The 16,785-nt window shown below is 44.8% G+C and overlaps 1 protein-coding gene across 1 annotated transcript; it reads right to left on the reverse strand.

The window, feature by feature from the left end:
- Nucleotides 1-2,206: 2,206 nt before the first annotated feature.
- On the reverse strand, nt 2,207-16,400 carry LOC311147465 (V-type proton ATPase catalytic subunit A-like). Its single transcript, XM_084184168.1, has 15 exons — nt 16,256-16,400; nt 8,330-8,426; nt 7,645-7,773; nt 6,445-6,659; nt 5,864-6,001; nt 5,620-5,771; nt 5,170-5,332; nt 4,977-5,085; nt 4,728-4,850; nt 4,467-4,581; nt 4,231-4,294; nt 3,766-3,969; nt 3,554-3,648; nt 3,254-3,425; nt 2,207-2,991 (listed from the first exon to the last, which is right to left on the reverse strand). Exons 2-15 carry the CDS (start codon nt 8,409-8,411, stop codon nt 2,899-2,901), a joined length of 1,854 nt encoding a protein of 617 aa, XP_084040294.1. The 5' UTR covers nt 8,412-8,426; nt 16,256-16,400; the 3' UTR covers nt 2,207-2,898.
- Nucleotides 16,401-16,785: the final 385 nt, after the last annotated feature.

Here is a 16,785-nt window from a genome sequence, read left to right on the forward strand (position 1 = left end):
GTCCGGGATGACGCTTCGTGAAGACGCAGATTCCTGTAAGCATGTCCGGCTCCGTTTGACATCAAATGTCATTCATGCAAAACTAACTCGGTCCTTTCCTTCAGCAATGTGCACCGGTAGGTTCCTTAAATAAATGGGTGGCGTCATAAATAGCCTATATGTGCTGCAAGCCCTTTCACCAGGGAACATGTGAGACAAGTGGACTGATGCTGCGTTCATAACCAAGTGGGAAGGTGGTATTTACCACATTCGAGTAGGATTGGTGAAAAAAAAGTTGAACGGCCCTTCAACTGGTAATTACTAGTGGGAAACTAGTCTATCATCCCTGAGCTCCGACATGTTGAACTCTGACATCACCTACTAAGGAAATTCCCTGGATTACAGCAGTTGAATGCAACAAAATATTACTTATAAAAAGCAATCTATTAATGGTTTGTGAACACTATAATTTGTTCACAAGCATGATAGCTGTACTTTTAGTTTATGGTTGACGTTTGCCATTAGCCAATCAGCATTTCTCAACGAGTTCAACGCATGTGAATGCATCCAACTCCTATTTATCCAGGCTCTGTCGTAGCCGGCCGTGACCGGGAGACCCATGGGGCGGCGCACAATTGGCCCAGCGTCGTCTAGGGTAGGGGAGGGAATGGCCGGCAGGGGATGTAGCTCAGTTCGTAGAGCATGGCGTTTGCAACGCCAGGGTTGTGGGTTCGATTCCCACGGGGGGTATGAAAAAAAAAAAAAAAAGTAATGTATGCGCTAACTGTAAGTCGCTCTGGATAAGAGCGTCTGCTAAATGACTAAAATGTAAATGTAATGACTTCACAACTGGTAATTACCACCTTCCCACTTGGCTATGAACATAGCATTTACTTCTCACCTGGCCCAGCCCATAGAGGAAAACACCATGAAGGAGGCACCATGGTCATGCTTTGCTCATTATTATTTGCATACTTTAACTGGTTGCTGTCGAACAGGTCTAAAAATAGCCATCATTCTCTGTTCTGTTCCACCCTCACAGATCATTCTCTGTTCTGTTCCACCCTCGCAGATCATTCTCTGTTCTATTCCACCCTCGCAGATCATTCTCTGTTCTATTCCACCCTCGCAGATCATTCTCTGTTCTATTCCACCCTCGCAGATCATTCTCTGTTCTGTTCCACCCTCGCAGATCATTCTCTGTTCTGTTCCACCCTCCCAGATCATTCTCTGTTCTATTCCACCCTCGCAGATCATTCTCTGTTCTGTTCCACCCTCGCAGATCATTCTCTGTTCTGTTCAACCCTCGCAGATCATTCTCTGTTCTGTTCCACCCTCACAGATCATTCTCTGTTCTGTTCCACCCTCACAGATCTTGTTCTAAAAGTTCATTACCAAATCACAGTTCTCTCTACTCCCATATCAAATAATGTTAATTGGCAGGCAGGGGGATGCAATATATCAAGCTTTTATATTTTTAATATGCAAATTCTGAGAATATGATTTATTGTACCTGCCCAACCTAAGACTGAGCCTTCATCGCCTGCATGAGACCTCAAAGGATAAAAATAAAATAAAATAAAAATAAAAATTCACATGTACAAAAAAAAATTGTCCCTCAAATTATTTTTGTTCAGTGCAGCTGTAATGTAAAAATCACAGCTCAGTAACTAATCAAAACTATCTAGCTACGTACTTTACAAAATGTCTGCAGTCACTAAAACTAGTCAAGGAGAGGAATGTTGTCTGTAGTTTCACTAGTTGTGTCTGACAAACTGACCTCTTCCACTAAGCACATTCATAGACAGAACTAAAGGGCGGAGTGCCACAGATTCCACACAGGAATCAGAGACATGTTGCAAGACTAGTTCAACCAGCAGCACCAGAAACATATTTTTGTCACTCTCACACACACAGCCTCATACATGACTGCGTCTGTGTATACCAGTGGAGGCTGGTGAAGGGAGGACGGCTCACAATAATGGCTGGAACGGAGCAAATGGAATGGCATCAAACACATGGAAACCATATGTTTGCTGTATTTGATACCATTCCACTCCAGCCATTACCACGAGCCCATCCTCCCCAATTAAGGTGCCACCAACCTCCTGTGGTGGATCACCTGTGTGTTCACTACTATTGTTTGTACGGAACATACATTAGTAGCAACCTGTTGATTACACTCACAGAACATGCAGAGAAGACTGACATTACTGAAACACACACAAACAATACCCACCATTTTGTTTGGTTGCCTTTTATTTTTTGGGACTTGTCACATGAGCAGTAGAAAGGACAGGGCGAGAGAGCCCACCTCTTACACACACACACACACACACACACACACACACGTACAGCAAGTACACAAGACTACACAGCGCAAATCACAAAATATGAACAACCAGCCCACACGTTGTCCATGTCAGACACCTGCAACAAATATAGAGTCACTCTGCTTATTAAGTATTTCATGTTAATCTTCTGTACAGATAGAGGGGTAAAGAATGATAATTACATCAACTGAAGTCTTCAGGTACACAGATCGGGTCAGAGACCATGTCCAAAACAAACAGGGGGAGGGAGGGGCAGTGCAGGGGTTCAGAGTGAGATGTCTCACACACACAGACATGTAAACATACACACATTAAGGTATTGGGGCAGATCTTCGACCATGCTGGGGCAAATACACTGGGGTATTTAGAGTGTGGGAGGCAACAGAATACAAGAATACAGTACATTTCGTTCTCTTCTTGCCCATACACATTCACACACACGTTGGGTAAACTTATGGCATTAGGTTGGGTGTAAACATGAGGCAGTGGAATGTGATGCTGCAGTAGAGGTGGCTGCAGAGAGAGAGGGGGCGACACAGACATGCACTGCCCCTGGGGTCACAGGTGAAAGGTCCAGGGTGAAGGCTCAGTCTTCCAAGCTGCGGAAGGAGTTCTGCATGTCCTCCAGCAGCTGGGTGTAGTCGGACTTGATCTTGGCCTCTCCCTCCTTCACTGGGTCCTGAAACAGGCCAGACATATATAGTTACACAGAGGCTGTGTCCTAAAACAGGCCAGACATATATAGTTACACAGAGGCTGTGTCCTAAAACAGGCCAGACATATAGTTAGAGGACCACAAAGAGAACGTGATACAGACAAATCGTAAGAGAAACACTCAGAGACTCAGCATAGAAAGACACAGAGAGAGATACAGGGGAAAAGCACACACACACACAGAGAGAGAGAAAGACACAGGAGAAACAGTCAGACTGCTGCTGTACCTTGAACTTCATGGAGCTGAGTCTGTAGAGGATCTCTCCCAGGTGTTCTCGGATCATGGACCAGGTGATCTTGTTGTCGCTCTGAGCCGTGGTCTCCACCGCGTGCCTCGCCATGTCGTAGAACGCTATGATGTTGGACAGGATGCCTACCGTCTTATAGAAGGGACAGAACCTGCAGGGAGAGGGCAGAGGGCAGGGAGTTACAGTTGGAATGAGTTCACAGCCCATCTTTCGGTATTACTCTGAAATATTTGAGTAGGTCAGTGAGAGCAAGTGTGTTTGAGTGAGTCAGTGAGTTACCTGTCGTAGGGGGTGTAACCATTCTGTTGCAGGAAGTCATCCTTGAGGAGCTTGGCCACCTCCAGGGTGATCTTATCTGTTTCGGCCAGCGATGCCTGTCACCAATATTTTGAAGCAGAGGAGACATGGAGATAAAACCTCAGACTATAGGGATGCAGCCCAATGTTGTCCCCGCCTTCTCTTTCTTCCCCCTCCCCTCAGTTCCCCCTCACCTTGCCGACCAGCTGTACGATCTCAGCCAGGTCTTCCTCCTCCTGCAGGATCTCCTTGGCCTTGGTGCGCAGTGGGACGAACTCAGGGAAGTGCTTGTCGTAGTACTCGTCCAGCGCCCGCGTGTACTTACTGTAGCTGATCAGCCAGTTGACTGACGGGAAGTGCTTCCTCTGGGCCAGCTTCTTATCCAGTCCCCAGAACACCTGAGAGATAGGGAAGGAGGGAGGGAGGGAGAGGGGGGAGGTGAGGGGAGAGGGGGGAGGTGAGGGGAGGGAGGGGAGGGAGAGAGGGGGGGTGTTGGAGGGAGAGAGGGGCGGTGGGTGGGGGGAGGGGATGGTAGGGGGGAGGGGGGGTGCACCCAAGGATGATAATTGAGTCCCTAAAGCTTGTCTTTATTTATTTGCTCCATATGGATGAGTGTGGTCTATCAGTGCCAGACAGAAACAGGGTGTATCCATAGTTACCTGCACGATACCCAGGGTAGCTGATGTCACAGGATCAGAGAAGTCACCACCAGGGGGAGACACACTGAGGAAAGGAAACAGAACATCAGTAACATATGGTTATAACGTTATAAGAAGCACTCCACTTCCGCCTATTCCAGTGTGGCTAGATTGTGTTGGCAGGTTTCTGAGGTCTACTGGAGAGTTGAGAGGAACAAGGGCTCCCCCGTGTGGTGAAAAGCTGTAACTGTACTCACGCCCCTACAATGCTGACACTGCCCTCTCTCTCTGGGTTGCCCAGACACTTCACCCTGCCAGCACGCTCGTAGAATGACGCCAGACGGGCACCCAGGTAGGCTGGGTAACCACTGTCTGTGGAGACAAAACAGGCCTTTATTTTATATGTTCCAAATAACCGATTTAAGCCTAATTCACCCCACTAGCCCTAGAAGATGTCCTATACATTGCCTTAAAAAGGTAACTATTTTGTATTTTGGGTGTTACCAGCAGCCACTCACCAGCGGGCATCTCAGCCAGTCGACCAGAGATCTCCCTGAGAGCCTCAGCCCATCGTGAGGTGGAATCAGCCATCATGCTCACATTGTAGCCCATGTCCCTGAAGTATTCAGACAGCGTAATGCCTGCAGACACACACAGAGGACAAGTAGGTGATTGGTTAGGGGGTGTGCTCCATGTTGTGGTCTCAGGCCTGTCATTGGCTGGGAGGTTTGCTGTGTTATGCTCTGGGCCCTGTGATTGGTTCTTACCTGTGTAGATAGAGGCCTCTCTCGCAGCCACAGGCATGTTGGAGGTGTTGGCCACCAGTGCTGTTCTCTTCATGATGCTCTCAGTCTTCCCATCCACCTCCATGGTCAGCTATTGGACAGACACAACTGTCAATCATCCTGACCTCTAATAAGAAACAGGCTCATGATAATCCAATGACATAACACCACCCACCTCGGGGAAATCTCGCAGAACTTCTGACATCTCGTTCCCTCGCTCCCCACAGCCTACGTAGACAATGACATCACTGTTGGAGTATTTTGACAGGGACTGGGAGATGACAGTTTTACCACAGCCAAAGGCTCCGGGGATGGCTGTGGTTCCTCCCTGGACACACCTGGACACAGAGACAGACAGGTAGAACAGACCAGGGGCAGAGAGATGGAAGCAGAGGTTGAGTATATTGGCAGATTCAAATAAGACTTTCTAATTGAGTTTCCTTGTAGCAGAATAGTGAAGACTGATGGACAGAAAGACATTCTGATAGTGTCCTTCAAGCAAAGAGGGACAGGTGGAGAAAGAGGGAGAGTGGTAAGAGAGAGTTTCCTTGAAGTAGAGACAGAGAGATGGAGAAAGGTGAGGGAAGGATTGATGGAACAGTGGGGTAAGAGAGAGGGGACTCACGGGAAGAGGGCGTCCAGTACTCTCTGTCCGGTCAGCAGTGGGTGATTGGCGGGTAGCTTCTCTGTGACCGGACGAATCTGTCGCACTGGCCAGACCTGGACCATGGTGAACTTCTCCTTCATACCCTCAAACTCCAGCTCCAACACCACGTCCTGAAACACACACACACACAGTCTTAATACATGAATGACCCCACATGTATTACTATAGATTTAGACATGGTTGGATGGTGGAACTAACTAACCGAGACGTCATAGTTTCCGGGGGGAGCCACATAGGTGACGGTTCCTCTGTTCCTCGGGGGCAGCATGATCTTGTGCTTGATGAGGGAGTTCTCAAACACCATCCCGTAGATATCACCCCCTGTGATGTGACTGCCCACCTAAGAGAGAGGGGGGAGATAAGGGGTTAATGGTTATCAATTAAAACTTTAACATTAAAGCTAGAATCCTTAGTTGCTACATCAATTTTTGGATTTATAGATTAACGATATATATCCATTGATTCTTGAAGAATATAACTTGCGTCATGAGCTTAGTTCAACTGTCGTACCCCATCAGAACCCAAATATAAGCTTGATTTACCCCAATGTTTGTAAACAATGTAAGCAAACACTATATAGCCTCAAAACATGGTTAAAACTACCATTTTTATATCATGGATGGTCAGTCCTTGCATCCATAGCTCAGTCTATGAATTTGAGAGTGGTTACATTTCTCCAGGCCCATCCCTCAGCTTTCTCCCAAAATAGAGGCAGGGTTACCGCTTCGTAAACCACGCAAACACTTTTCTTAAAACATTGACAGAGTAGTAGGACACACTCACCCGTAAGCTCTTGACGGGGGAGAACTCCCATTTGAGGTCTCGGTTGAGGGCTCCGATGTTGACTCCGCGGGGGATGTAGATGCTCTGTGTTAGGTCGTTGATGTCCTTTAGGGGGCGCTGGATACCGTCAAAGATGGAGCCCATGATGCCTGGGCCCAGCTCCACAGACAGAGGCTTCCCCGTCCGCAGCACTGGGTCCCCAACAGACACACCCGCTGTGCCAATGCTCAGGAACACATTCACAGTGTGTGTGTGTGTGTGTTTCAGTAGATTTAAGTCTTCTCTTCATGTGTCTGAGTGTTATCAAGAGGTTGCTACGGTGTATAATATATATACATGTGTTCAGTAATGAACACTAAGGTGATTGTATAAATATATAGTAAGGGGTTGGAACCTGTAAACTACTAAATATTTTAAGGAACAGAATCAGAACCGCAAATGAAAGTGATCTATACTGTTCCGGAACAGAACTGTTATTTTATAATCATGGGAACCAGTTAATAACGTTATTTTACATTCCAGGCATTTTTTTCTTCTGTCCCACTAAATACGCTGCAAAGGGACTATGCAAAGCCCTCACCCTCAAACGTATTACAGTGTCTGCCTGCTAGAAAATCTTTGCCAGTATGTGTGCCAGGGGTTTCCATTAGGAAAATGTGGCACCAGACAACATGACCGGGAAGATTTGAATATACCGGACATCCATATGCATTCAGATTCGACCTGGTGCAGCCAGCGCCATCAATAAACGAGGGATATTGGCCAAATGAGCTACATTTACGTGTCCTTAAAAACCACCTATAACAAAAACACAATTTCTTGTGCTTCAATGTGCAGAATATGAAAAACTTTATTCTCTCCCTCTCTCTCTCTCTCGTCAGATATTTTTTGGGGGGTTCTAACTGCTTCAGAAATGTATTTTGCTGGTCAGAACAGTGGAACGGAACAACAACAAACAATGTTTCTGTTCAGAACTAAACGATTGGAAAATAATCTTGGTTCCAACCCCTGATACACACAGGTGCAGTCATGTACACACAGGCATACCACTTTATGTACCGGGAGAACACAGACACAGTCAGGTACAGTAAAGCTTGCATCCCAAATGGTCAAAAGTAGTGCCCTATGTAAGAAATAGGATGCCATTTGGGACGCAACCAGTCAGGTGCATTAACAGTGCAATATCACCCGTTAGGATACATGTCTCCTCGTAGACCTGGATGGTGGCCATGTCTCCCTCCAGCCTGATGATCTCGCCCACCAGCTCACTGTGGCCCACTCTCACCAGCTCATACATGGCCGCTCCAGCCATGGCAGTGGCCGTCACCACTACAGCACAGCCAGGGGACAACACAGGTCAGAGGTCACACACCAGGCAGACACATGCAAGAGAGACGGATCTCTAGTCCAAACTCAACGCCAGATTGGTGTAAACAGATTAGTGCCAAGCCTCCTATCGCCTAGACTACTACCAGAGGGATAACTGAGGCTTTTACCAAAGCATCTCTTCTTCAGCTAGCCTAAAACCTTTAGAGTCTAAACAGAGGCACATGAGACATAGGTGAATGTGTGTGGCGCAGTGGTCTAAGGCACTGCATCGCAGTGCTAGCTGTGCCACTAGAGATCCTGGTTCGAATCCAGGCTCTGTCGTAGCCGGCCGCGACCGGGAGACCCATGGGGCGGCGCACAATTGGCCCAGCGTCGTCTAGGGTAGGGGAGGGAATGGCCGGCAGGGATGTAGCTCAGTTGGTAGAGCATGGCTTTTGCAATGCCAGGGTTGTGGGTTCGATTCCCACGGGGGGTATGAATAGAAAAAAAAATTATGCACTAACTAACTGTAAGTCGCTCTGGATAAGAGCGTCTGCTAAATGTAAATGATAGTGACCTGGGCCGGAGACTCCATGGACGTATCCAAACTCGCTCTCCTTCTCCTCATCCTGGATTTTAGGCAGCTTGGACAGGTCCATCCTGGCAGGCTAGATCTGAAAGAAATAATAATGGAGTGAATGTGTGAATGAGAGTGATAAAGGGAGAGAGAAGAGACAGAATGACTTTAATCTGGGAAGAATGGTGCACAGTTCACGGTTTAACACCATAGTGCTGGTACTGCTGGGACACTATAGGCGGGTTGGTTGTTCAGCAACAAAACCATCGCGTGCGAAACTATGGAGCAAAACAGACGGGTTGGCTTAGATTGTTGACAACATGTAAACTATATTTAGTTTCCATTGTTTATTGAAAATAAATACATTTTCTAAACGGTTCACTGATATGGATGAAAATACCCTCAAATTAAAGCTGACATTCTGCATTTTAAACTCATAGTCATTGTATCATTTCAAATCCAAAGTACAAAGCCAAAACATTTGTCACTAGCTAGGTTTCCATCCAATTGGCATTATCCCACCAGTGGTATGTTTCCACCAAATGGACTTTTTGTGGATAAAAATCAGTGTGTGATGACGTAGTGCACACAAAATGAACTTTTCACTTAGATTTTTATTTGGTAAATGAAAACCTAAAGTTCAATGTGTTTCCATCTCTACCTATAGTTGTCACAAAAACTGTTACGTTAAATAGCAAATGTGCCTACTCTGGTCTTGGCACGTGCGCTCTAGCCAACAGCTCCCAGATACAGTGTGGGTAGGCTAGTCTACATGATGACATTATTATGATGAGAATCTTTTATTTGTCAAACGGCAGTCAAGCATAGATCATCACGTCACCAGAATAAGACCCTCGATATTTATTGGAAAGCAGCATCAAACTCATCACCGTGCACTTTCACCACCCTGTGAATTTCATCATAACTTATTTAATCTGTTGCCTAATAAACTGCATGGTTTCCCGAGTCGCGTGACTCCAAATTTACTTCGATATGATGGTTATTATATCAATATCAGGACCCAGCCTCTGTGTAACTCTATATGTCTGACGCACAAAATCCACCCACCCATCCATTCTGAATCTGTTCAAAGTAGCTTGCTAACCCTCCCCAACACTAAAGACATACACACACTAACAGAGTAGGCCAATAACTAAACCATGATTACACACAGACAAATTCCCTCCCACACATAGGCTTAAAATTAAGCTTTCTGCAATGGTGAGAGGGAATATCACACATATAGCACACTATCGGGAAACAGTCTGTACACACAGATCCCTGTCTCTCTGTTCTGTTACCATGGCAATATCACCCCTTTCCCGAACCGTAACCATGGTGACATCCCAGTGACTAGAGCCCAACATCACGACTTGGCATCTCTCTCTCTGGGGGGCTGCTAACGCTACGGTGGCTAACGCTATGGTGCTGCTGCATCTATACTGCTGGGGTTTAACAACCCCTCATCACCCACCCTGTCTGTAGACACACATACCCACAATCCCTGCTTCAGTGCCCTTTTGTCCTTGCCACAGATAGGGCCTTTCTGCCATGCTAGACTGGCTATGTTATCTGTGTAGAAATACAGAATCCCCCCCCCCCCAACAGATCTAGTCTGGAGCAGCAGGATACAGACCTAAGGATGTGGCATCCGTGGCCAAGCTTAGCTTACATGGCATTTGTACCTCCACTGAGATGACTAAAACAATGCAAAAACATCCTTTCTTTATCAAGAGCACAATTCTTCCCTTTCTCTTGAATGTTTTATTCCCTCTGGATCATATCAGGTGCAAAATACGTTGTAAAACAGAACAGACATGCATACATAAGTGCATGTATACACACACTGACTGAGACACACACTTGGACAGAATTAAATCATTTCCATTGTGATTTTGTCATAGAGACTCATAGGGTGGAATATATGCATGAGGCGTCACATGACTGTGGAACATGGCTGGCTGAGTTATATGGGCCGTTTGAGGAAGTGGAAAATCCTAGTGTGGGGTAGGATTGGGAAGTCAACTAAATGAGTGTCTTTGTGGATTGTATGAGATTCAGACACACTGATTCACAACACTCTGGTTTTTAAAACGCTAGAGGATTAAATCCATATCCCTTGACAGTGAGCATACCTACCAAGCTCAGCAATCTCTAGTACGATGCAGGCAGAAGTTGCCCTTAAAAACAGATCAGGGATCAGTTTACTCTCCCCAAAGTCCCTACCTATATGGGGAAATAAAGCACAAAACTGACCAGATCAATATCAGGGATAGTGGAAGGGTCCGTGCTATTCGGAATCATTGAGACGTCCCTACCCCATTGAAGTTTACATTTAAAATGAGGTCAGGGTCTCTCCAGTGAGGGTAACCAGTGACCAAACACAAAGGAGCTTTAGCCTAATAAAATAATGTCCCATTCAGCATAATCTGTCTCATAATGAAACTAGAGCGAGTGCTGGTTCCAAGGTGTTGCATAATCCTGCAAACCCAACGGCTCACATTTAACTTCCTGTTCAAGTTTTCAAATGTAATGAAATAGTGCTAATTTACTCAGTCAGTGCATCCCAAATTGACACAATGGATTCACATATTCACTAACAACCACCCTTCCCCTAGAGTACAATGAGGAAGGCAAGCACTGAAGAGCGGGAGAAGGCCTACAGTACAGGCTGAGGTTCTAGGGCAGGGGTAGAATATCATTATAATAATTAGTACACTGCAAATTGACCACAAGGAAGCCCAAAAATAGGTTATATTTGAACACGAGACACGATCACATACAGTGCCTTTGGAAAGTATTCGGACCCCTTGACTTTTTCCACATTTTGTTACGTTACAGCCTTATTCTCCAATAAATAAAAATACTCAGCAATCTACACACAATACCCCATAATGACAAAGCGAAAACAGGTTTAGAAATGTTTGAAAATGTATTAAAAAAAACAACAGATACCTTATTTATTTAAGTATTCAGACCCTTTGCTATGAGACACGAAATTGAGCTCAGGTGCATCCTGTTTCCATTGATCATTCTTGAGATGTTTCTACAACTTGGAGTCCACCTGTGGTAAATTAATTTGATTGGACATGATTTGGAAAGGCTCACACCTGTCTATATAAAGGTCCCACAGTTGACAGTGCAAAAAGCAAGCCATGAGGTGGAAGGAATTGTCCGTAGAGCTCAGAGACATGATTGTGTCGAGGCACAGATCTGGGGAAGGGTACCAAAAGAGTTCATCTAGAATTCATCTGTGGAGATGGGAGAACCATCTCTGCAGCACTCCACCAAATCAGGCCTTTATGGTAGAGTGGCCAGACGGAAGCCACTCGTCAGTAAGGCACATGACAGCCCGCTTGGCGTTTGCCAAAAGGCAAATGAGAAACAAGAGTCTCTGGTCTGATGAAACCAAGATTTAACTCTTTGGCCTGAATGCCAAGCGTCACGTCTGGAGGAAACCTGGCACAATCCCTACGGTGAAGCATTGTGATGGCAACATGGGGATGTATTTCAGCGGCATGGACTAGGAGACTACTCAGGATCGAGGCAAAGCTGAACGGAGTAAAGTACAGAGAGATCCTTGATGAAAACCTGCTCCAGAGCGCTCAGGACCTCAGACTGGGGCGAAAGTTGACCTTCCAACAGGACAACAACCCTAAGCACACAGCCAAGGCAACGCATGAGTGGCTTCGGGCCACAAGTCTCTGAATGTCCTTGAGTGGCCCAGCAAGAGCCCGGACTTGAACCCAATCTAACATCTCTGGAGAGACCTGAAAATAGCTGTGCAGCGATGCTCCCCATCCAACATGACAGAGCTTGAGAGGATCTGCAGAGAAGAATGGGAGAAACTCCCCAAATACAGGTGTGCCAAACTTGTAACGTCATACCCAAGACGACTCGAGGCTGTAATCGCTGCCAAAGGTGAATACTTATGTAAATGTGATGTTTTTTTTTTTATAAATAAGCAACAATTTCTAAAAACCTGTTTTTGCTTTGTCACTATGTCTTCTTGGGTGTTATGTGTGGGGGTGCTTTTAAGAAGGCACACCTGTTAATTGAAATGCATTCCAGGTGACTACCTCATGAAGCTGGTTGAGAGAATTCCAAGAGTGTGCAAAGCTGTCATCAAGGCAAAGGGTGGCTATTTGAAGAATCTCAAATATAAAATATATTTTGATTTATTTAACACTTTTTTGGTTACTACATGATTCCATATGTTATTTCATAGTTTTGATGTCTTCACTATTATTCTACAATGTAGAAAATAGTAAAAATAAAGAAAAACCCTTGAATGAGTAGGTGTGTCCAAACTTTTGACTGGTAGTGTGTGTGTGTGTGTGTGTGTGTGTGTGTGTGTGTGTGTGTGTGTGTGTGTGTGTGTGTGTGTGTGTGTGTGTGTGTGTGTGTGTGTGTGTGTGTATACATAATTTGGGGTGTCGACCCCTGTTCTAGGGGCTGGGAGTTGAAGTAGCCCACAAAATAACTGCTTGGCCCCTCCTTTACACCCTGTTCACCAACGACTGCGTGGCCGTGTACGACTCCAACACCATCATTAAGTTTGCTGACGACACGCCAGTGGTAGGCCTGATCACCGACGATGATGAGACCGCCTACAAGGAGGAGGTCAGAGACCTGGTAGTGTGTTGCCAGGCCAACAATCTCTCCCTCAACGTCACCAAGAAAGGAGCTAATCGTGGACTACAGGAAATGGAGGGCCGAGCACACACCCATTCACATCGACAGGGCTGTAGTGGAGCGGGTCGAGAGCTTCAAGTTTCTCGGTGTCCACATCACTAAGGATCTGTCATGGTCCACACACACACACCAACACAGTCGTGAAGAGGGCACGACAACGCCTCTTCCCTCTCAGGAGGCTGAAAAGATTTGGCATGGGCCCTGAGATCCTCAAAAAGTTCTACAGCTACACCATTGAGAGCATCTTAAATGGCTCCATCCCCACTTGGTATGGAAACTGCTTGGTATCCGACCGCAAGGTTCTACAGAGGGTAGTGCGGACAGCCCAGAACATCACTGGGGCCGAGCTCCCTGCCACCCTGGACCTCTATACCAGGCGGTGTCAGAGGAAGGCCCTAAAAATGGTCAAAGACTCCAGCCACCCAAGTCAGACTGTTCTCTCTGCTACCGCATGGCAAGTGGTACTGATACACTAAGTCTGGAACTAACAGGACCCTGAACAGTGTCTACCCCCAAGCCATAAGACTGCTAAATAGTTAGTTAAATAGTTAACCACACAGCTACCCGGACTAAATGCATTGATTGTTTTTGCACTAACTTTGACTCATCACATACACTGCTGCTACGGTTTATTCTGTCCTGTTGCTTAGTCACTTTATCCCTAGTTATAAACTGGGTGGTTTGAGCCCTGAATTCTGATATCAGACCGTATACCACGGGTATGACAAAATATTTATTTTTACTGCTCTAATTACGTTGGTAACAAGTTTATAATAGCAATAAGGCACCTCAGGGGTTTGTGGTATATGGCCAATATACCACGGCTAAGGGCTGTGTCCAGGCACTCTGCGATGCGTCATGCATAAGAACAGCCCTTAGCCGTGGTATATTGGCCATATACCCTAAGTGTATACCACACCCCCTTGTGCCTTATTGCTTAATTATATGTCCATATGTACCTCAATTACCTCTTACCCCTGCACATCGACTCAGTACTGGTACCCTGTGTATATAGCCAAGTTACCGTTACTCATTGTGTATTTATTCGAACTATTTTCTTTGTCTGCATTGTTGGGAAAGGCCCGTAAGCATTTCACTGTTAGTCTACACCTGTTGTTTTTCTAAGCATGTGACAAATACAATTTGATAACAATGTAAAATATTTATGAGTTACATTTCAGGCTGGAAGTGGAAGCAGTGATGAGTACTATGCTGCTCACTGCTGTCCCTGTGAGGAGAAAATGCCCCCAAGGGCAAGTCCAGGATCAAGTTCTCCTTTCTCAGTCCTAATATTGAGCCAAAGAGCTGCAACTAAAACTGGTCCTGAATCAACACTTAGGGAAAACCTGTTACTGTTATCTTTTTAACTAGCTGTTCTTTTTAACTATTCTATTATTTGTTGTCAAAGATAGAAGACACAAAGGGTAGACCTTATTCTCAATATTCCTGTGGCTTCCTTTCCCTTCCTTGTTTTGTGTTCTTCATTGAATACTGCACTATACAAGTGAAAGAAAATCCCTCGGTGGGATTCCACAATATTGCTTTAACCTATCCTTACTCAGATCTCAGATCAGTGCAGATGAAGAAGAAGGGAAGAGGATGTGAACCGACATGATTGAGATACACCCAAACAGGTCCTATCCTATGAGCAGACACTTCTGATGAGAAATTCAACATCCAAGTGAGGATGTGGTGGGGCTGTGGCAGGTGCACAGAGTCCTAATGCGCTTGTGCTAATTGCAGTGAATTATTCTTCCTCAGTCAAACAGAATCATCCTCATGTGCCACTGTCACACTAGCCTATGTCACTAGGAGCAAACCAACGGAGTAGGAGCCGCTTGAGAATAATAAATGATTTTTTTTTTTTTAATTTACAATACCACATGGCCCTCTCTGCATGTGTAGTAGGGCTACTAGTCTCCCTTTTATCTCAGCTTCATTGGCCCAAAGTACTGGGTCTGCTGGTAAATCATCTGAGATTAAGGTAGCCCAATAATGGACTAAAGGAGCCTATCGTTACTCCTTATAGTCCAAGGACCTTACATGTTCTGTTTAGAGGTGAATTGGCCCTGGAAGCCAATGGCCAAATAATCCATCTAAACGTGAATTGATTCTCAATTGCGGTGCAATTCAAGAAAAACAAATCCCTCTACTTTCATATCACATCAAAATAATTTCACAACTGCAAAATACACACTTACTGTATACTGTTTTAACCGGTTTTAACAGTTGCAGCCGACAGTATTTTTCAGTGACAACAGGTTTGTGGTGTCTGTCTTCCGTTTACACACAGATGTTAATAATTAATAATGAATTAATAATAATAATTAGTCATTCAGCAGACTAACACCCAGGTGTTCGTAGACACAGATAGCTAATTAGCACAGGTAGTCCACTAGGTATTCCATCTGTTTTCCATAAACAAGCACTGTAACATGGAAATATTGACGTGTGGGAACCCTATAAAAAGGTGCGTATCAATTTAACCTTTTGTTTTTCTACAATTATTTCTCGCCGATATGAAAGATAGGGTCCTTATGCTTCCAAAACCGTACTGCAAGCGATGCGTGTTAATGTTCAGACCGAGCGTCACGGCTCTTAACAAACCCCACCTACAGAAGAGGTCTTAGTCCAATGACTCTTATGTGTAATGTAACGTTAATGGAACTGAGAGTCATGATCAAGCGCTACATTGCCCCAAGGTGTCGTGTCAACAGAATCACATGACCACCTTGTGAACACCAAAGCGCTGTAGCATCGACATTATTAATTTTTTACATGATCGAATATATCCATGGCCATGTAACAGAAAATAACATAACTAGTTAAATTTTTGCTATAAAAAAATAAAATAAAAAATAAAACACACATTGATGAGACAAATACTTTACGATGCACGATGTTTACGCATTTTTGCGCAATAACACTTGACATTTGAGAAGCTGCCCTGCAATCTATTTGATGATGGTGATAAAAATAGGAAAAAAACATTTTAATGAAAAAGCAACACCATGAATGAATTTAAATGTGTGCTCCAATTATCAAATTCCTTTGATAAACGACCGTGAAATAAATGTATAGCCGTCGTTGGCTACATTATATTTAAGCGTAGGTCATCTGTCAAAATCGCTGGCTGTGCCATTTTGATGCATTTCGAAAGAATTATGAAAAATCACATAATATAGACATTGCATTTAATCTAATTTGATGATAATAAAATGGCATAGCTACCTTTAGAAATTAAACGGTCCAGCGTCTTGATCCTCTGCCTTGGGAAGATGTGAGTGGCGGTACGATAGCAAATTATCAGCTTCATTTACTCCGACCTTTGCAGATCGCGAGACTCCGGACTCATAACACTGCAACTGCTACCATTATGGCTCAAGCCCACTGCGGTATCAAAGATATAGATGGAAAGATATATACTTCCTCTTGATATTCGTCTATAGTTTGAAATAAAAATAAAAACACCAACAAAAGAACAGAACAGCTGATGAGAAGCACCATAGCAATTTAGTAATTAGACATGTTCCACGGTTGAGGCTCGGAACAAAAAAATATTTAACACTCCACCTTAGGCTGAGGGCAGAAAAACAAACAGTAGAATGATGTGGTCTTTTTCGAGAAAATATCTTTGCGTTTGAGCCAAAATGGCGGTAGAACCATAGGATGTTGCTGTTATGCGTAAAATACGGATTGCATTGTGGGACACTGGAGATTTGCATGACACAATATTTTACAGCAGTGCTACGAATTCAAAT

This window comes from Coregonus lavaretus, assembly GCF_964263955.1.
Source record: "Coregonus lavaretus genome assembly, chromosome: 2".
NCBI classification, from domain to species: Eukaryota; Metazoa; Chordata; class Actinopteri; order Salmoniformes; family Salmonidae; genus Coregonus; species Coregonus lavaretus.

Excerpts from the sequence above, each read along its gene's own strand:
- LOC311147465 (XM_084184168.1), bottom strand. The coding sequence starts at position 8,411 with ATGGACCTGTCCAAGCTGCCTAAAATCCAGGATGAGGAGAAGGAGAGC. Across the intron at positions 6,002-6,444 it reads CCCCCGTCAAGAGCTTACGG|GTGGGCAGTCACATCACAGG; the intron begins GTGAGTGTGTCC and ends CCTCTCTCTTAG. Across the intron at positions 3,970-4,230 it reads CTACCCTGGGTATCGTGCAG|GTGTTCTGGGGACTGGATAA; the intron begins GTAACTATGGAT and ends CCTATCTCTCAG.